The sequence below is a fragment of the Acipenser ruthenus genome, chromosome 17, assembly GCF_902713425.1.
Source record: "Acipenser ruthenus chromosome 17, fAciRut3.2 maternal haplotype, whole genome shotgun sequence".
Classification (NCBI taxonomy): Eukaryota; Metazoa; Chordata; class Actinopteri; order Acipenseriformes; family Acipenseridae; genus Acipenser; species Acipenser ruthenus.
Window position 1 is genome coordinate 15,284,764 of NC_081205.1, and position 22,448 is coordinate 15,307,211.

Consider the following 22,448-nt stretch of genomic DNA (forward strand, 5'->3'; position numbering starts at 1 on the left):
CACTCCATCTATTTTTGTGTCGTCTGCAAATTTAACAAGTTTGCTTACTATACCAGAATCTAAATCATTAATGTAGATTAGGAATAGCAGAGGACCTAATACTGATCCCTGTGGTACACCACTGGTTACCTCGCTCCATTTTGAGGTTTCTCCTCTAATCAGTACTTTCTGTTTTCTACATGTATACCACTCCCTAATCCATGTGTATGCATTTCCTTGAATCCCTACTGCGTTCAGTTTGAGGATTAATCTTTTATGCGCTTTGCAATTATCCATTGTCGATGTTGCATCCTCAAAAAAATCAAGCAGGTTAGTTAGACATGATCTCCCTTTCCTAAAACCATGCTGACTGTCTCCCAGGATACTGTTACCATAGAGGTAATTTTGGATCTTATTATAGTATCCATAAGTTTACATATAATAGCAGTCAGGCTTATTGGTCTGTAGTTACCTGGTTCAGTTTTGTCTCCCTTTTGTGGATCGGTATTACGTTTGCAATTCTCCAGTCTGTCAGTACAACCCCTGTGTCAAGAGACTGTTGCATGATCTTGGTTAGCGGTTTGTAAATAACTTCTTTCATTTCTTTGAGTACTATTGGGAGGATCTCATCTGGCCCAGGGGATTTGTTTATTTTAAGAGCTCCTAGTCCCTTTAACACTTCTGCCTCTGTTATGCTAAAGTTATTTAAAACTGGATAAGAACAGGTCGACATGTGGGGCATGTTGTCCGTATCCTCCTTTGTAAAAACCTGTGAAAAGTAATCATTTAATATATTTACTATTTTTTTTTTTTTCTTCGTCTATGATTTTGCCATTTGTGTCTCTTAGACATTTAACCTCCTCTTTGAATGTTCTCTTGCTGTTATAATATTGGAAAAACATTTTGGAATTGGTTTTAGCCCCCTTAGCAGTATTGATTTCTATCTCTCTCTTGGCCTTTCTAACTTCCTTTTTGACTTGTGTTTGCAGTTCCAAGTACTCTTTCTGCGTACTTTTGGTCCCTTTGAAACGCTCTGTAAAGTGCCTTTTTTTGCTGAATATTTTTTTTAATTGATCTATTAAATCATTTTGGCCATTTTGTTTTAGATTTAGATTTGTCTACTTTTGGGATGTAATGGTTTTGCGCCTCTAGTACTACATTTTTAAAAAACAGCCATCCTTTTTTTGTGGATGTTTTCTCTATTTTACTCCAATCTACTTCTGTTAGTCTCTGTTTCATACCTTCATAGTTTGCTTTTCTAAAATTGTAAACCTTAGCTTTAGTCAGCAGTGTGGAGTAGTGGTTAGGGCTCTGGACTCTTGACTGGAGGGTTGTGGGTTCAATCCCCGTTTGGGGACACTGCTGCTGTACCCTTGAGCAAGTTACTTTACCTAGATTGCTCCAGTAAAAACCCAACTGTATAAATGGGTAATTGTATGTAAAAAATAATGTGATATCTGTATAACATGAAATAATGTATAATGTGATATCTTGTAACAATTGTAAGTTGCCCTGGATAAGGGCGTCTGCTAAGAAATAAATAATAACAATAATAATAATAATAGTCATTACTTTTTGGGTTTTAAAAATCACTTCAAATGAGTTTGTGTTGTGGTCTGAGTTTGCCAATGGTTCTCTGACCACTGTTTTAGTTATTCTGCCTTCGTTATTTGAAAAGACAAAATCAAGGCATGCCTCCCCACTAGTCGGTGCCTTGACAAATTGCTTTAGGAAGCAGTCATTTATCATTTCCACCATTTCAATTTCGTCCGTCGTGCTCCCCACCGGGTTTTCCCATGTTCAACACTGCAGGCTTGTTTTTCTCACTCTTCTGCGTTCATTCAAAATGGTATTCTGTCTTTTGTGTCTTTAGCTGGAGAGGCTGGTCAGTGCTGGTGCCAACATCCTTATGCCCATCACATTAGGGGACGAGTGCAGAACAGCTGTGGGCACTGCAGTGGACTACGGATACTATGTGTTCTCTCAGGTGCTGTAACAGTGTACTACAGTAAAAGCATAGCAAAGTGTAATCCAACACAGTGAAAGCATGGTAAAGCATAGGGAAGTCAAGAGAAGTGTGGTAAAGCATTTTAAATGTGGCAAAACTATTGCAAAATGCACTGTGTAACCATGGCAAAACTTCAAAATGAGTCTGCACATTTTCTAAGGGCTAGGTACACGTGATCTGCTTCTCAATTGGATCCCCTCTAAGGATATGAGGTCTGAATGAATGGGATCCAGATGCAGCAGGAATACCTTGGTGTCATCTTTTTAAAAACGTTCACATCAGTCTTGAATTACCTGCTGTTATTTGAAAGGAGAAAATTCCACATCAGTGTTACAAACTTAAGAAACAAGCAAGGGGTCTTTATAAGCCTGAACATCTATTCAATTGAAAAACAGCAGCTTTTGCAGTGTGTTTGCATTGTATTGAGTGTAATTCTTTGTTTTGAAAGACATCAGTCTTGGTATAGGCTTTGTGTCGCCACATTTATTTTTATTTTTAAATAAATATCAATTTCACACAGGCATTATTTATCATGTTTGTTTGTTTTTTTAACATAAATCCTTTAATTATCCAAAATGTTCTCATTGAACTCAATCTGGTTAAAAAAAGTATTAGATTTCTAATGCATAGAGTCTTGCCCATAGTGAGAGATGTGCCTCCAAGGAAGTCTGTGAAACAAGTAGAAATTGTCAGTAACAGAATCTACATTGTTATGCATTTGAGTCTCAGTGCAGAGTGTGAATCCTCATTGAGCCTCTGTGAGAATCCTGACTGCCTCTTGTCCTCTTGTCTGTTTCAGGACTGGCGTATCGCTCACACTCCCTACCATGCCCTGACCTCCCGGGAGAGGGAGGTGTACAACTCGCGCAGGAATATGCTCAATCTCATGGGGGGGCTACTGCGCAGCACTGCTGTGCACAAAGAGAGGGAGCGTCTGGAGAAGGAGAAACAGCAGGGCATCCACAGTGAGCAACAATACCCCCCCATCCCAACACTAGAACCCCAATAGCACTAGAACCCCATTCTAGCATGATAACCCCTATAGCACTAGAACCCCATTCCAGCATGAGAACCCCAATAGCACTAGAACCCCATGCCAGCACTAGAACCCCATGCCAGCACGAGAACCCCATGCCAGAACAATAAACCCTATAGCACTAGAACCCCATGCCAGAAGGAGAACCCCATGCCAGCATGAGAACCCCTATAGTACTAGAACCCCATTCCAGCACTAGAACCCCATGCCAGCACGTTAACCCCTATAGCACTAGAATACCATTCCAGCACTAAAACCCCTTAGTACGGGAACCCTATTCCAGCACTAGAACCCCCTTAGCACTAAAACTATTCCAGCACTAGAAGCCCATTCCAGCACTAGAACCCCCAGCCAAGGCTTTACGATGCTTCACATATCTCTAATTAGCACAAACAACACTATCACTGCCCCTTTTAGAAGAGTGCCAACCAAAGCTTTTCACTCTGTTGCTGCAGTGTTGTACTGTGTTGTGAGGGTCCTCTGTGTGTCATTGCTGCAGTGTTGTACTGTGTTGTGAGGGTCCTCTGTGTGTCGTTGCTGCAGTGTTGTACTGTGTTGTGAGGGTCTCTATGTGTGTGTTGTTCCCTATCAAGTACGAAATGTAACCATTACCTCATGGGTATTAATCCTTTGACACCGTCTAACCTGAATAGATTTTTCAAGCTGCACGTAGTGTCTGTGACATAGTCGCACCCGGCCCCGAGGGCAAAAGACTGCTGACACAAACATCGTCATCATTTTTCCTTTCACCGACCTGAGAGAGAGATCTACAAACAGATAAGTATCATAGTTATATCTGACTTCATCGCTTGTGTTTTAAATCACTTACTGTGATTAATTTACGTGCTTATAGTATTTACTACTTACACATATTGTGTACTCAGCCATGGTTTTTCATTTAGTCCCTTTGCGGCCTTGTGCCACGCACGAAGCCGCCGGCTCTGCTGCTCCTCCCCGAGATCAAACACCTTAAGTCGGCTACTTGTGCTCTCTCTTAAGCTGCTAGCTTAAATAAAACATTTTCTCTGTGTGTATTCTCTGTTTTTTTTCTTTTCAGAAACACTAATGCGGCTGCTGGGCTCAGCTGTCCTGCGTTAGACCGAGGCACACTTGGGTCAAACTACTTGCAGTTTTTTCCACAGTGTCTCGTTGCCACATTAGTATCTGCTTGCAGAATTAGTGTGAAGACTGTTAGGGCTCTAGCAGTAGGCTTTCTTCAGTTTTTCAAACTGTTAGTTAGCCACGAGTGTTATAGGTGGGCATCTCTATTCCACTCCCGTGGTAACTGTAGGTCTCAGATCTGTTCTCGTTCCCACGAACGAGGCTACCCTGCCGATTCACTAAGCAGTCGCTGGGCTCAGCTCTGCTTCAGGTGTGACTGCGTGCAGTCCTCCCTGTGTTTCATTGCCGCTCTGGTTTCTGCTTGCAGTGCCACAGTGACAGCAGGCTTCCTCCAGTCTAAGGGCTGTGTTGTGTTAAGCCAGTAGGTCACTGATCTACCACCGTTCTTAGTGAACAAGGTTACTGCAACGGTAGTGGACCGTGCTCTGCACCACACCGCACCGTACCGTACGGTACCGTACCGTTTGCACCGTATCGTGTGTACCGTGGTCCATGCACCATACCGTACCGTTACACAGTACTGTGTGTACCATACTGTGTGTACCATGCATTGTGCACCGTACTGTACCATTAAGTAAGCCTGACTTCTATTATATGTAAATTTCTGTAATCTATAATAAGATCCAACATGGAAAATTACCTATATGGTAACAGTATCCTGGGAGACAGTCAGCATGGTTTTAGGAAAGGGAGATCATGTCTAACCTGCTTGATTTTTTTTTCGACAATGGATAATTGCAAAGCATACGACATGGTTTATTTCGATTTCCAGAAAGCTTTTGACAAAGTCCTGCATAAACGATTAATTCTCAAACTGGACGCAGTAGGGATTCAAGCAAATGCATGCACATGGATTAGAGAGTGGTTAACATGTAGAAAACAGAAAGTACTGATTAGAGGAGAAACCTCAAAATGGAGCGAGGTAACCAGTGGAGTACCACAGGGATCAGTAGACGACACAAAAATAGGAGGAGTGGCAAACACCGTTGCAGCAGCAAAGGTCATCCAAAATGATCTAGACAGCATTCAGAACTGGGCAGACACATGGCAAATGACATTTAATAGAGAAAAGTCTAAGGTACTGCACGCAGGCAATAAAAATGTGCATTATAAATACCATATGGGAGATACTGAAATTGAAGAAGGAATCTACTCAGAAATGACTTCACCTAGAATAAAGGCCAACAAAATGCTTGGATATATAGTGAAAATTGTTGAATTGAAATCAAGGGAAGTAATGTTAAAACTTTACAATGTATTAGTAAGACCTTATCTAGAATATTGTGTTCAGTTCTGGTCACCTCGCTACAAAAAGGATATTGCTGCTCTAGAAAGAGTGCAAAGAAGAGCGACCAGAATTATGTCATATGCAGACAGGCTAAAAGAACTGAATTTGTTCAGCCTTGAACAAAGAAGACTACGCTGCGATCTGATTCAAGCATTCAAAATTCTAAAAGGCATCGACAATGTCGACCCAAGGGACTTTTTCAACCTGAAAAAAGAAACAAGGATCAGGGGTCACAAATGGAGATTAGATAAAGGGACATTCAGAACAGAAAATAGGAGGCACTTTTTTACACAGAGAATTGTGGGAGTCTGGAACCAACTTCTCAGTAATGTTGTTGAAGCTGACACCCTGGGTTCCTTCAAGAAGCTGCTTGATTAGATTCTGGGAACAATAAGCTACTAACGACCAAACGAGCAAGATGGGCCGAATGGCCTCCTCTCGTTTGTAAATTTTCTTATGTTCTTATGTTCTTATTTGCAGCGTACCTTGTCATTTGCACCGTACCGCGTGTACTGTGCACTGTACCGCACCGTACCGTACAGTTACACCGTACTGTGTATACCGTGCACCGTACCGTACCGTTACACTGTACTGCGTGTACTGTGCACCGTACCGTACCGTGCATTGTGCACCGTACCATACAGTGTGCACCGTAAAGCACCATGCAGTGGGTACTGTACCTTGTGTACCATACTGTTTGCACCATACCGTTTGTACTGTGCATTGTGCACTGTACTGTACCATGTGCACCGTACTGTTAGTAGCATGCACCATGCAAGCACCGTGCAGTGTGCGCCGTATCGTGTGTACCGCACCATTTGCACCATACCGTGTGTACCATAACCCGTGCACCGTACAAACACTGTGTAAGTACCATACAGTGTGTGTCGTGACGTGTGTCTGTACATAAAAAAAATTCTATACAGTACTGTACTAGATGCCTAGGCTCCGTGCAGGTACTTAAAAGTAACCAAGACTTATCAGCGGATCTGGTCAGAGTCATTTGCCACTGTTGACGCATTACAGTGCTTTTGCCGGTTGCATAGCAAGTGCGCGCTGTTCAACTTTTTTGGTTCCTAGTACAATACATTATCTGTTCTAGTAATTACAGCTGAGCGGTTGTTTAAATTCTACACCACTGCGGTTACATTATGCCAGGGTTTCATTCTTGCGATACATGCAAGACTGGTCTCCCTGTGGATAACAGGCACGGCAGATTCACTGCCTGTTTGGGTCCATAGCATGCTATGGAGGCACTTGCCAACTGCAACTCCTGTGAGTTTTGTGTGTCTTTTACTAAGCACACACTGAAGAGACGAGTGCCTCGCAGCTCTGTAGAGCGACCTTCATCCATTCCACTTGGACAAGACTCCTCTCCATCTTCAGTTCAGAAAGAGAGGGTTTTATCCTCCCCTCAGGGCTGGATGGACACAGCCTGCTAACCTGTGCTTAGATGTAGTGCTGGGCAGCGTTACCAGAAAGGAGGTTATCACCACGGATGCGTCCAGCCTCGGCTGTGGTGCCGTGTGGAATGGCAGGGGAGCGCAAGGAGTATGGAAACCCCTGTGGCAGGGGCTTTATGTAAATATTTTGGAGCTGCAGGCAGTGTTTCTAGCCTTGCAGATTTCTTTACAGGAGGTTCAGGAGAGACACATGCTTGTTCTGATGTACACTACACTACATAAACCACCAGGGCGGCGTCACGTCCCCCAGTCTCCACCGGGTTGCACGCAAGCTGTTGCTCTGGGTGCACCATCACCTCCTCTCACTGTGAGCAGCACATCTTCCCGGGGTGACGCATTGGGCAGCAGACCTCCAGCGGACCTCCTCAGAATGGAGGCTTCACCCAGATGTGGTGAGCCTTATTTGGCAACGATTTGGGACGGCACAGGTGGACCTTTTTGCCTCCCTAGAATCAACCCATTGTCCCCTCTGATTCTCCATAACAGGAGCCAGGGACCCACTGGCAATAGATGCCTTGGCGCACCAGTGGCCGAGGCAGCTTCTATATGCCTTTCCGCCACTTGCCATGCTCCCGCTGTGCTTAGAAAAGATCAGGCAGGACCAGGCCAGGGTGCTATTAGTAGCCCCTTATTGGCCCAGGAGACTGTGGTTTTCAATCCTAATACAGTTCTTGAGCAGCCAGCCTTGGAACGTGCCGAAACGCTGCGACCTACTCGGTCAGGCGCGGGGGGACATTGTGGCATCCCAACCCATCGAGCCTGCAGCTCTGGGTCTGAACTGCAAACATTTGAGCCCTCTGGGGTTACCTAATAGGGCCATTGACACTACAGAATGCCAGAGCGGAGTCCATGCATTCCCAGTATGGGTACAAGTGGGGCGTGTTTCAAACTTGGTGCCTGCCTAAGGGTTTTGACCCCACGACCTGTCCCGTGGCAGTTATACTGCAATTTTTACAGGACCTATTTGATGAGGGGAAATCCCCCTCTACATTAAAGGTCTATTTGGCAGCCATTTCGGCTTGTCATATTAAGATTGATTCAGTCTCTCCAGGAGCACATTTCCTAGCGGGGAAATTTGTAAAGGGAACTCGCCGGCTTTGGCCGCGTACGAAAGATATTGTCCCTCGCTGGAGGCTTAATGTGGTGCTTGAAGCACTTGTGAGATGCAAGCTTTTTCAATTACAAAATCCTGCTTAATTTTTGCAGAAGCCAGGGCTCCTCAAAGTAACGCACAAGGTGGCCTTGGCCTAGCCTTGTGGCATTCCAGTTTGTCTGCAATATTGCCTTCCGACAGCTTTGGTATTCATACCCATGAGGTAATGGTTACATTTCGTATTTGACAGGGAATGTTAGGTTATTGTCATAACCTTGGTTCCCTGAAATAGAAATGCAACCATTACCCTTTAAGGTGGCTGCGTCCATGATTGCAGCAGTCTTGAAGGGAAAATGATGACAATGTTTGTGTCAGCATTCTTTTATGCCCTCGGGGGTGGGCGTGACTGGATCACAGACACTGTGTGCAGCTTTGATATACCTATTTAGGTTAGACGGCATTAAAGCATTAATAACCATGATTAATACCCATGAGGTAATGATTACATTTCTATTTCAGGGAACCAGGGTTATGATGATAACCTATCGTACTGTGTTGTGAGTGTCTCTTTGTGTTGTTGCTGCACTGTTGTACTGTGTTTTGGATCATGAGGGGTCTTGTTTGTCCTGGCAGGTCGCAGTCCTAGCGCTAAGTTTGTGTACACGGGGGCTGGAGCCTCTGCTCTCTTACCTGAACACTCCAACAGGTTTGTGCTCTTTGAACATTTCTTTGATAGACAGCACACTTTGAAACCGTGTCTTCATTATTATTATTATTATTTATTTCTTAGCAGACGCCCTTATCCAGGGCGACTTACAATTGTAAGCAAATGCATTTCTAGTATCACAGTACAAGTAATAATACAATTAAGAGCAAGATAAATACAATGACTTTGGTTCAAGCAAGTACAAGTGTGACAAAATACAATTCAATAATACAACAGATAACAGTGTCAGTGATAGTTACATCAGGATATGATTAAATACAAAATACTACAGATTAAACACTTGACAGATTACAGTACTCTGAAGTACAGGATTAAATGCAGTAAAATAGGGGGCAGATAAGAGCATGTAAAGCACATTTAAGGAAGGGTGATAAGTGTCCCAGGGGAAAAACAGAGGAGTTCTACAGGTGCTGTCTGAAGAGGTGAGTCTTAAGGAGGCGCCGGAATGTGGTCAGGGACTGGGCAGTCCTGACATCTGTAGGAAGGTCATTCCACCACTGCGGAGCAAGGGTGGAGAAGGAGCGGGCTCTGGAGGCAGGGGAGCGTAGAGGAGGTAGAGCCAGTCTTCTAGTGCAGGTGGAGCGGAGAGGTCGAGTGGGGGTGTAGGGAGAGATGAGGGTCTGGAGGTAGCTGGGTGCAGTCTGGTCAAGGCATCTGTAGGCTAGTACAAGAGTCTTGAACTGGATGCGAGCGGTGATCGGGAGCCAGTGGAGTGAGCGGAGTAGTGGAGTTGCGTGGGAGAAGCGAGGCAGAGAGAACACATTTGGTCCACAGTTTTCACATTTGGTCCACAGTTTTGTCAGATTCCACGAACTTCTTTTATGCTCTGAGCACACTTAACATTAGAACCGCCACAGTAGTCATTTTGACGGTTTTCACTTTTAAAATTTAAATTACTCTGCATGTGTTAAAGATCTGCGGTTGTCTGTTCTTGACTTTTCCTAAATACATGTATTAAATACCCTGACGGCGTTTGAAAGTCAGAATCGCAAAAATAAAAAAGTTATGAGCACTTCTACCTAGAACCGCCAAAAGTAGTCATTTTGACGGCTTGTAATAGTAATACATGCTTTTATTGTCAATATATTTTTTATTATATAACCTACAATGTGCTATTCTTTTATATGTAAACAAGTCAGTTTGTTATTTCTACGTCCGCTGAGTTTACAGCAGTATGTATTTGAATAGAATATTGTTCTTGAAGTCTAGATATGTGTTATCCAAATATCTATTGTAATCCTATCAATTCCATGGAGAACTGCCGTCTGGCTGTGTATGTGAGCATATATAGTCTGCTGTCTTATAATATTACTATTACAAGAATTTTTTGAGACATTTTGAGATTTTTGTGTTTTGATTTGAGAGCAACTACAGATATGTTTGCCTTGGCATCAGAAATTTGGAACGACTTCATTGAAAACAGCATTGCCTGCTTCAAGCTAAACATAAAACACTACATGGACAAGCAGCTGTTCCCAACAAAAGCACAGTGTTGCTGGACACAATACATTTGGGATCATGTTTTGGCTGGCAGCGGACCCTACCTCTACCTGTGCAAAGATGAAACTCGCCCAGCTGGTCAGAGACTGGGTGACAATCTGGTACTTAGGCTGATGTAACCGTGCTTAGGAAAAGGGATGAATGTTACCAATGACATTTTTTTTTATTTCACTGTAATTAGCAAAACAGTTGAAGAAAAAAAAAACAGCCTGGTTAGAACAGTAAACAACGCGAGAAGAGAGTTTCCACCATCTGTGCAAAATGTAGTACTCAGTGAAAGCAATCACCGGTATCCAGTTGCTGTATTTTACAATGTACTGGACATGGCAGCCACCAGTTCCTTCAGTTTGTACAAGGAATGCACCCAGCAAAATATCAGTAGGAGAGATCTCTTATGATGCTAGCCACGGAGCTTTGACAGAAACATTTCGATCAGAAAACTGCAAAGCGGCAGAGAAACGCAGCTCAGCCTGGATACAGTGCGCATCAAGTGACACACACAACAGAAAACAATGCGAGGTAACTAAACGCAATAAAAATAATACTTCTGGTATCTGTGCGCAGTGTGAAAGAGCAGTATGTGGTAAATGCACACGACAAGTTGATAAGCGTTACATCTGTGTGGATTGTGCTAATATGGGGGCTACTTTGAAGTATGTTTCCCTGAATGCCCATTCCCGTTACACAATGGGAATTGGGAACTTTATTATGCTATTTTTAAGTAATTATTTCGATTTTACAATTGTGTATGTAGGCCTACATTACTGCTATGCAGTAGGCTAATGTGAAAAAAAAGGCTTTTATGTTATTTTTGTAAATAATTACTTAGTTTTTTACAATTTTGTATGTACATATAGCAGTTTATACCTGTTTACACAATTTCTTTTTTGAAATGTTTATTTTAGTTTTTTTACGTCATGCATTATATGCGCTAATTTCGAAAATAAAGCCTTTTATGTTTATATTTTCATTTAAATACAGTGTTTCTCGTATGCAAATGTTATATATGATGTTCATAAATAAAACTTTGTATCTGATAGTTTGATAGGTAGAAGCATAAACCTGGTGGTTCTAGTCTTAAAGCCAAGGGAGTTAAGAAGGACACAGAGATGTTTTGGACTCCTGTAAGTGGATTGTTCATGCACTGACTTAAGACATTATTATATCCAGACAACTTTTAAATGATCAAGAAAATTCACACAGACCCATTCAAATTTGAGCAGTAATAAATCAGAGCAGTATTAGTACTCCTTCGGTTTATTAAATGTTTAAAAATTGATTGTGTGATTACAGACCACGTCAGATCCCAGCTAATAGGCAATCTGGGTGATCCTGTACCTTGTACAAATTTAACAGCATTAATACTTCAAACAATTATGGTTATAGTATAATTTGCCCTTGGGCTAGACATGTGAAACGCTAATAAACACCCACAGCTTAATCCTAAAGTATTCAATATGTAATTATCTAAAGCTAAAATATAACTCCTATCCCTATAGTGATGCTTCAATATAAGTGAGATATAAAATCAAGATTATGCTTACCTCCCAATATATGGAAGTGTAGTGTAGAATATAAGTAAAGTCAAGAGTTTGACGGCAGAGGCTTCTGAATACGACCAAACAGCAACCAGCTTTTTCAGAGATCTTCAGAGAATGGACCAAACAGCTTGTGTTACCAAGCTGAATGATGATTTACTGGTCTTGCCTCGACTTTTATAGAACTTATTCTTATTCTTATTATTACTTATTAAAATAGAAGTATACATATAGAGAGATGTTTTTAGTATATAACACCTTCTCTGTTTAATTATTCCAGCATTGGTCTAAAATATATTTCCTTCTTAACAGTAAAAACTTACTTACACGTAATGTTGTTGAAGCTGACACCCTGGGATCCATCAAGAAGCTGCTTGATGAGATTCTGGGATCAATAAGCTACTAACAACCAAACGAGTAAGATGGGCCGAATGGCCTCCTCTCGTTTGTAAACTTTCTTATGTTCTTTTCAGTGTGTTGTCAATCAGCTGGTTTGTTTTCATGTATAAATATGTTTTAACAAACTTGGCTTCTCTCCAGCTAAAAATCCCCTGCTTCAGCAGTCCTTGACAACTTCTAGATAAGGACTCGAGGGGCCCAGTTTCTAACCAGAGTTACTTTTTATTTATTTATTTATTTTTATTTATTTATTTATTGCATTTATATAGCACCTTTTATACAAAAGTATCGCAAAGCACTGAGATAAAAAAGAACAAACCACAATACGTTTGTATATCATGTCACACATACAGCTGCCACAATCAGACCATTTAAATAACATATTTAAATAACAGTATATACATAATAATACAAAAGCAGCAATTTTAAAGTTACATTAAAGCCCACTAAGATAAAAAAAGCCATTTTATAAAAGTGCGTTTTTAGTCTAGACTTGAAAACTGTAACAGTCCAGCTTCCCTGATAAACAAAGGTTCCCTACCTCCTGTGTTGCTTTTGTTAGGAATAGGAATAACCAGCAGCCCCGCATCCTGTGATCTCAGAGTGCGGTTTGGAAGATACGGGATCAGTAACTCCTGCAAATAACTAGGTGCTAATCCATTCAGGGCCTTGTAAATTAACAGCAACATCTTAAAATCAGTTCTATACTGCACAGGGAACCAGTGTAAAGAGCCAAAATGGGTAATATGTTCATTTTTTTTGGTTTTAGTCAGAATTCTAGCAGCGGTATTCTGAACAAGCTGCAAGCGGGATGCTACACGGTTTGGGACACCAGGAAAACGTGCATTACAATAATTAATAAGAAACTTGACTGTTAGCACTTTCCCAAATTCATTGCATGAAGTCATATCTGCGTTAGATTCAAGAGACTACTTAAAACGATATCTCTACTGGTAAGGAGAAGCCTGCATCCTAATTCTCAGTACCAAGCTCTCATTAATTTTATAGATAACGTTATGAGGTAATGGACATTAGTTTTTCTTGTACCGTAAGGTGCCTTTCCTTGTGAATATACAGGATTATACAGAGTAACAACCTTGAATTGAAGACAACAGCTGGCCAGTAAATCCAGCTTTGGATGCCAAGATCCATTTCCTTTGTCTGCAAATGGAACATGATGCTGGAGACACCCGTCCAAGGAGTCTGCAAGAGCGGGAGCGAAAGATGACTCAAGCTTTGACAACACGGTTAACGACTTAAGAAAGGAAACGGATATGAGAACAGAGAGTACTTTGCAAAGGACTAGCTCAAGATCTGCAGTTAGCAAAGACATGGAGCTCCAGGTTTGTGTTTGCGGCTGCAGCAAAGTGACAACAGTTAGGGGTTTGAAGATTCATCAAGGGAGAATGAAATGCTTGAGGGAGAAGGAACAAGGGCCTAGCACTGATCAGTGCCTTTTACGAAGTCAGTCGAATGAAATCCAGCGACAGGAAGCAAACCACAGTTCACAGGATATCAGCACCCCTGTCATAGATGAGAGGAGGACTTGCATAAACAAAACTAGTGATGAACAGTATCGGTCTATCGCCCTATTTCCCTGTTAAACGTGGAAGGCAAGATTTTCTTCAGCATTGTTGCTTAGAGATTGTCAGCTTACCTAATGAAGAACTGCTTCATTGACACTTCAGTACAGAAAGCCGGTAAGGAGGATTGAATGTATTTGTATTTGCTTGCGATTGTAAGTCGCCCTGGATAAGGGCGTCTGCTAAGAAATAAATAATAATAATAATAATAATAATATGGACAACATGCCCCACATGTCGACCTGTTCCTATCCAATTTTAAATAAATTTAACAGAGGCAGAAGTGTTAAAGGGACTAGGAGCTCTTAAAATAGTATTCAAAGAAATGAAAGAAGTTATTTACAAACCGCTAACCAAGATCATGCAACAGCCCCTTGAGACAGGGGTTGTACTGACAGACTGGAGAATTGCAAATGTAATACCAATCCACAAAAAGGGAGACAAAACCGAACCAGGTAACTACAGACCAATAAGCTTGACTTCTATTATATGTAAACTTATAGAAACTATAATAAGATCCAAAATGGAAAATTACCTATATGGTAGGTAACAGTATCCTGGGAGACAGTCAGCATGGTTTTAGGAAATGAAGATCATGTCTAACTAACCTGCTTGATTTTTTTGAGGATGCAACATCGAAAATGGATAATTGCAAAGCATATGACATGGTTTATTTAGATTTCCAGAAAGCTTTTGACAAAGTCCCCTTTATAAAAGATTAATCCTCAAACTGAACGCAGTAGCGATTCAAGGAAATGCATGCACATGGATTAGGGAGTGGTTAACATGTAGAAAACAGAAAGTACTGATTAGAGGAGAAACCTAAAAATGGAGCGAGGTAACCAGTGGTGTGACCACAGGGATCAGTATTAGGTCCTCTGCTATTCCTAATCTACATTAATGACTTCGTTAATGACATTAATGAGTTCTAGAAAGAGGAGAGTAGCTGAGGTAGTAAGAGTGTTTTTTTTGTGTGTGCTGTTTTTTGTTTTTTTTCCCGCAAAACTTAGAAAAAACAAAAAAAATACTGCCTTGAGCCTCCAGGTGGCGCCATCCCGTTTCTGACACCAAGTGTGACAGGATGACAGAGGTTCAGACTCAGAGACAGTGTGAAAGTTCAAAAAATAAAGCTTTTAACCCTTTGCAGTCCATTTATTAAGGGCGCGTCAGGTCCAATTTATTTTCACACGCGCAGTTAATTTTAGACACGCTGTTTAAAATGTCTTTTTTTTCCACAGTCAAATGGGTTTAAATGGCCCTGCATATCAACAAAGCACTCACTAGGCTTCTCTAGCCCCGCACACCCTTTCTTTCGCGATCGCTTTCATCTATGTAAGAAATAAATAATAATAAAAATAATAGTCGTACATACCGATCAATCATCTCCGCATCACTCGTTTTATCACCAAACTCCTCAATATTGCGATCAAAGTCATTATTTTATTACTATAACATCTGAAAAAAGCTTTGCAAATGTCCATGATAGTCTCTGTGTGCTAACGCACTCAGCCAGCTTGTTTACTATGACCGCCCCGTTATCTGATACCAGGGCCATATGTATGACTATTCATGAGATACGCCTTTTTTTTTCCCCGACTTGTTTCGGCTCCTGTCACTACCACTCGGCAATTGAATGGTTTTCTCGGCTTTTTCCGGAGAAAAAACGACTAGAAACCCGTTTTTTGCGTTGCTATAATGATGTCGGACCCAGTCCGACAAAGGACCTGAGAGGAATAATTGCAATGTCGGACCAGTCCGACAATGGACCGGAAAGGGTTAATACATAAAAATACAAAATAAACTGGCACAAGGGCCAAACAAAAAGGTTTCAAAATACAGACAATAAACACAAAACAAAACTTACAAAAATAAGGCTTCCAGGCTGAGGCCTCCTTTTATGCCAGGTGGCTGGATGGTAATTGAATAATTAATTGTTTGATTGCTCCCACCTGACGCAATCAACCTGGGCAGGGAGGAGAATTTAACTCCATCCCTGCCAGTATTTCCAAGCCCTGCTCTGCCACATAAGCAAACTTGTTAAATTTGCAGGTGACACAAAAATAGGAGGAGTAGCAAACACTGTTGCAGCAGAAAAGGTCATTCAAAATAAGAACATAAGAAAGTTTACAAACGAGAGAGGCCATTCGGCCCATCTTGCTTGTTTGGTTGTTAGTAGCTTATTGATCGCAGAATCTCATCAAGCAGCTTCTTGAAGGATCCCAGGTTGTCAGCTTCAACAACATTACTGGGGAGTTGGTTCCAGACCCTCACAATTCTCTGTGTATAAAGTGCCTCCTATTTTCTGTTCTGAATGCCCCTTTATCTAATCTCCATTTCTTGCCCCTGGTCCTTGTTTCTTTTTTCAGGTCGAAAAAGTCCCCTGGACCGAATGGCCTCCTCTCGTTTGTAAATTTTCTTATGTTCTTATGTTTCCCAGGATGCTTAGAGCACATCAAGCAGCTAAAAAGGAGAGGAAGGAGCTCTGTGACATTCCTGGATTTAGCTAATGCATACGGTTCTTTGGGCAGGATTTGATTTTTTCAGTGTACCGAGGACAATAACAAACTTAGTGAAAGCCTACTTCGGAGATTTGCAATTTTGTTTTTCAACTTAAGAATTCACCACTACATGGCAGTGTCTAGAAATTGGAGAAATAGCTGGATGCACCATTTCTCCACTGGCTTTTACCATGGCAATGGAAGTAATTATTTGGGCGTCAAAATGAGTAGTGGGAGGAGAACGCTTGGCTTCTGGAATGTGACTGCCACCACTTAGAGCATACATGGATGACATGACAACCATGACTACAACAGTAGCCTGCACGAATCGGTTATTGGACAAACTAATCAATAACATTGAATGGGCATGAATGCAATTCAAGCCCACTAAGTCAAGGAGCATCTCTATAATTAAAGGTAAAGTAGTGGATAAGTGGATAATATCAACAGTGTCTGAGAAGCCTGTGAAAGTCTTGGGAGATGGTATGATGGAACCTAAAGGACACAGTTTGTGTGGAAGAAGTAAGACAAGCAGTGCAAGGTTGAAGCAGCGCTTTACCGGGCAAACTTAAACTCTGGTGCTTTCAATTTGGTCTACTGCCAAGACTTCTGTGGCCACTCACTGTGTATGAGGTTTCCTTGACACAGTAGAGAAGCTGGAAGCGTTAATCAGTTCATACTTCAGGAAATGGTTAGGAGTTCCACGCTGCCTCAGCAGAGTGGGACTTTATGGTAAAGGGATGCTGCAGCTGCCAGTCTCAGCTCTAACCAAGGAGTTTGAGTGCACCAAGGTTCGATTGGAAATTACATTGGTAGAGTCACATGACGAATGTGTGAGGGAGGCAGCACCTGTGTTGAAAACTGGAAGAAAGTGGGCGGCAAAGGAACCTGTGGAAGATGCGAAGGCTGCCCTTCGTATCAGTGATATCATGGGGCAAGTACAGCATGGCAGAGGAGGCCTTGGTCTCAGTTCAGCTCCTCCTGCATTTTACTAAGCAACCCCTGCTCAACGGAGGAAGCTGGTAGTCAATGAGGTGCAAAAGCAGGAGGAGAGGATGAGGTGGGAAAAGGCAGTTTCCCAGGCCAAGCAGAGAGAATGGACGAGATGGGAGATTGGCTGGCGAGATCTATGGACAATGGAACAGAGCAGAATCAGTTTCCTCATCAGGTCAAAAAGGTGCTTGCACCTTGTACAAGGGAGGAAGGGTTTTAGGGTCACACGTGTCAGTTTCTATGATTCTCTCAGTCATGTTTAATTCCAGGTGTTGATGGTTTTAACCCCTTACCATTTCAATAATACAGACTACATGCTTTGAGGTCTTCAGATTTGGTACACAGCTGCATTCTATGATTCTCTCTGCTTGTTTGATTTATTGTTGTGGTCCAATAAAACATAGCCATTTTGAAATCCTTAAAGATACACAATTATTCATTTTTGTATTATTATTATTCAATATTTACAAAACGAATCTGGGCTCTAGTGAGACAAGGTGTTGAGAGTATCAGAGTAGGGTATACAGAGGAATCTGGGCTCTAGTGAGACAAGGTGTTGAGAGTATCAGAGTTGGCTCTGGATGTATGTACAAATTAAGGTCGATATTTCATTCTTCTATGGGTGGAGGTCAGGGTGTTTGTACTCTTTCACAACTGACTGACATGCTTGTTTTATTTTGCCCACCAGCATCCAAGGTCAAACCAGGACCAGGGCTCCATTGATAAGGTGAGGCAATATCTAATACAACTGAATGCAAAGTCAACACAGTTAAGTAGACCTTCATAAGTGTAAAGACATGCAAAATGTTTCGATGAGCAATTTGTGTGAGAGTGCAATAGACCCCAAATATTACCTCTTTCCTCCCATGCAGAACACCTTGGGGGGGGGGGGGGGAGCACTGTGCAGAGCTGCTTGATCAGTGACTCTGTGTGCTTCTCCTGCACTCTATGGTACTGTGTAGAGCTGCTGTCCCTGTCTCTGTGTGCGTCTCCTGCACTCTGTGGTACTGTGCAGAGCTGCTTGATCTGTGACTCTGTGTGCCTCTCCTGCACTCTATGGTACTGTGCAGAGCTGCTTGATCAGTGACTCTGTGTGCCTCTCCTGCACTCTATGGTACTGTGCAGAGCTGCTTGATCAGTGACTCTGTGTGCCTCTCCTGCACTCTATGGTACTGTGTAGAGCTGCTGTCTCTGACTCTGTGTGCTTCTCCTCAGGAGGCCTCTCTTCGGGTACTGTTACCTGTGTGGGCGCTCAGTGGGGGTGCACCTGGTGCCCTGCAGCCGCTGCCGGGAGGTGTATTACTGCAGCAAGTCCTGCAAGCTCAAGGGCTGGAACGGCTGGCACAAGGAAGAGTGCATCCACGTTGGAGGTAACGTTAAACCCTAACGCATTCCCAGAGAGAATGTATCACATGCACATTCAAATATATTTGAAATTCATTCTGAGCTTGCATCATATGCATTTTTATTTTTAATAAGTAATTTATATACTTTAATGACTAATGTAGCTTATCATTGTTGCAGATAACTTTAATTTATGTCTGGATGCACACAAATGTGGTATTTATATTGTGTATATATATATTTATCTCATTTAGTTATATAACAACATATTTAAGTATACATTGTGTAATATATTACAAATATAAATATATTACATCCCCTGGGAAAATAGATTTAAGTAAGCATTGTGATATAATTTTCAAATATAATTGAAATGTAGTACATATTTAAGTACACATTTATTCATCAATTCCTAATAAAAACCAATGCAGTCAATACACGCACCAGCGATACTGAAGCACTGATGGGATCACAAATGAGAATCATATTCAGATATCTAACTAATTATTCATTATTATTTATATATATATATATATATATTTTTAAACTTTGTTTATTGGATTTCACAAATTAAGCAGGATGAAACATAAACACAATTTAACAGATTTAAGTAGAAATCATATTAATAATAATTATAATTGTTATAAAAGAGAAGAGAAAGACAGAAGAGAAAGAAAAGAAGGAGCCAGAGAGAAAGACAGAGAAAGAAAGTGCCGTGCTTGCTTTTTCATTATTATTAATTTTATAAAGGAAGATTATGGAGGGGAGGGCAATCTGAGGTTGTCAACATAGGAGAGAAAGGGTTGCCATGCTTTATAAAATCTTGCAGTGGATCCCCTTAATGTAAACTTTATTTTTCCCAATTTAAGGGAGTACATGAGATCCCTAATCCAGTGAACATGTGAGGGTGGGGCAGCCTGTTTCCAACCAAACAAAATGAGGCGTCTAGCCAGCAGAGTTGCAAAGGCCACGGTGTCCGACTGCAGCCCTGTTTAGGGAACATTGTCAGGAATCACACCGAAAATCGCAATGAGTGGAGTGGGGTCAATAGGCACTTGTAAGAACTGAGAGAGGGTCTCAAAGACAGAGGTCCAAAATGGAGCCAACCTGGGACAGGACCAGAACATATGAATGAGAGAAGCTGGTGCTAGTTTGCATCTGTCACAGGTTGGATCCAATTCAGGGTATATTCTGGACAATTTGACCTTTGATAAATGAAGACGGTGTAAGATCTTGAATTGAATAAGCCCATGCCGAGCACAAACTGAAGAGGAATGCACACGAGCAAGGATGGATTCCCAAATGTCATCAGTTAGCTGGAGTCCTAGATCATGTTCCCACAGGGTTTTCAAAGTGGACAATGAAAGGCAATGCAGAGACAATATAATGTTATAAATTTTAGATATTATGCCCCTACTGTCAGGGTTGAATTCTAGAATCGAATCAGTGATTGATTTGGGAGGCAGTAGAGGAAATTGAACCACTCTGTTATGAACAAAGTTTCGAATTTGCATGTAGTGAAAAAAGTGTGTTTAAGGTAGGTTAAATTTTTGGACAAGCTGGCCAAACGATGCAAAATTATTGTCAATGTATAAATCTTTAAGAGACTTAATACCAAGAGCACAGAAGGGCAGGCAGGGAGGTAAAGCGACAGGAGGCTGACTCCATGGCCATCCACGCAGGGCCGTCCAGCCGGGGGTGAAAATGTGACCAATGTAATAGATTTCGGATATTAGCCGACCAATAATAAAACTAAAAGTTAGGCAGAGCCATACCCCCCCTTGGTTTCATTCTTTGTAGGAAATCCGAATTCTGGGAGGCTTCTTATTCCAAATAAACAAAGAAACCATCCGATCTAGTGTATTGAAAAAACTTTTAGTAATAAAAACAGGGATACATTGAAACAGGTAGAGTAACTTAGGGAGTGTGTTCATCTTGACCGAGTTGATGCGACCTGCCAGAGAAAGTGGTAGAGTGGACCAGCGAAGAAAGTCTTGTTTAATACGCTCTAGTAGGGGAGTAAAGTTAAATTTAAAGAGTTTGTTGTATGAGCGTGTGACTGTGACCCCCAAGTAAGTAAAGCTTTCGGATGCAATTTTGAAAGGGAGATTCTCAAGGGGACAGCGACGAGCTGCCAAGTTGATAGGGAACAATTCACTCTTGTGTAGGTTAGTTTATATCCAGAGAACCTGCTAAACTGCTCCAGTATGACTAAGGCATGGGGAGGGAAGAGATAGGATCAGAAATATATAAAAGAAGGTCATCAGCATAAAGTGACACCTTCTGCTCGCGCCCCCCCCCCCCCCCGAATTACTCCTTTTACATCCTGATTTACACGCAGGGATATTGCAAGAGGTTCAATGGCAATTGCAAAAAGAAGGGGAGAGAGAGGGCAACCTTGTCTTGTACCTCGGTGGAGAGGGAAGTATTTGGATTGCACATCATTTGTGCGAACAGAAGCTGTAGGGGAGGAATATAACAGCTTGATCCATGAAATAAAATTGTGACCAAAGCCAAACCTATGTAGAGCAGCAAACAAGTAGTCCCATTCAACACGATCAAAAGCTTTCTCTGCATCTAAAGAAAGAATAACCTCAGGCAGGGGAGAAGAGGGAGTATATATAATATTGAACAGGCGGCGAAGGTTAAAATAAGAGTGTCTGCCCTGCACAAATCCTGTCTGGTCAGAGGAGACTATAGAGGGGAGAACCGACTCAAGACGGTGTGCCAGGGTCTTAGCAAGGATTTTAAAGTCTGCATTAAGCAGCGAAATGGGGTGGTAGGACCCACAATCAAGAGGGTTCTTACTCTGTTTAAGCAGTACAGAGATAGAGGCTTGGCACAGCGTAGGCGGTAGGGACATAGATGTAAAAGATTCAGCAAACATGGTGCTCAGTAGGGGAGACAAACTACAGCTAAATTTCTTATAAAATTCTATGGGAAACCCATCTGGGCCAGGAGATTTACCACTCTGCATTGACCTAATAGCTTGAGTTATTTCATCTGGGGCAAAGGGCTCCTCCAGGTGGGCTTTTGAGTCAGGATCCAACGCTGGAACAGGAAGGCTCTCAAAAAAAGAATCGGTTAATACGGGATCGGCAGGTGATTCCGATTTGTAAAGAGAAAAATAAAATGTTTTAAATTGATCATTAATCTCCTGCTGGTCAGTTGTAGGCAGACCTGATTGAGAATTAATTTGTGGGATCAAATGTGAAGCAGCAGATTGACGCAGATGATGTGCTAAAATTTTGCTAGCCTTGTCACCATGTTTATATAGTGCATGCCGTGATCTAATCATTAATTGCTCTGCCTGTTTAGTGGAGAGAAGGTTGAATTCAGTCTGTAGGGACAATCGTTGTTTATAGAGTTCTGGAGTGGGAGAGAGAGCATGTTGCTGATCTAACTGCAAAATAAGGTCAGTTAGTTCTGAGAGCCGCCCTGTTCGAAGCCTGTTGAGTCGAGCACTATAAGAGATTACTTGGCCTCGTAAATAAGCCTTTAAGGCTTCCCATAAAGTGATGGAGGACATCCCAGGTGTTGAGTTGGTATCCAGAAAGAAGTCTATCTGGGAAGAAATAAACTGGACAAAGTCTTGATCAGATAATAATAGAGGGCTGAGCCTCCAAGGGTGACGTGGTGCCACCTGCCTGTGAAAACAAGCTCCAAAACCAGAGGCGCATGATCTGATATGACTATACTCTGATACGTACAAGAACGTACAATGGGAAGCAGTTTTTTGTCCAGAAAAAAGTAGTCAATACGAGAGTATGTTTGATGTACAGGAGAAAAAAAAGAGTACTGCCGGGCAGTTGGAAAAAGAAAGCGCCAAGGATCAGAAGCCCCATATGTGTCAAGAAATGAACGAATAATCAGAGCA

General features: G+C 41.8%; 1 protein-coding gene across 1 annotated transcript in view; it reads left to right on the forward strand.

Moving 5' to 3' along the window:
• Positions 1 to 22,448, forward strand: part of ankmy1 (ankyrin repeat and MYND domain containing 1) — a 121,138-nt gene that overhangs the window by 60,267 nt on the left and 38,423 nt on the right. The window contains exons 13-17 of the mRNA XM_034038718.3: positions 1,853 to 1,966; positions 2,787 to 2,952; positions 8,623 to 8,695; positions 17,916 to 17,954; positions 18,443 to 18,597. Of these exons, the coding sequence (XP_033894609.2) occupies positions 1,853 to 1,966; positions 2,787 to 2,952; positions 8,623 to 8,695; positions 17,916 to 17,954; positions 18,443 to 18,597 (547 nt within the window). The remainder of the gene's footprint in view (positions 1 to 1,852; positions 1,967 to 2,786; positions 2,953 to 8,622; positions 8,696 to 17,915; positions 17,955 to 18,442; positions 18,598 to 22,448) is intronic.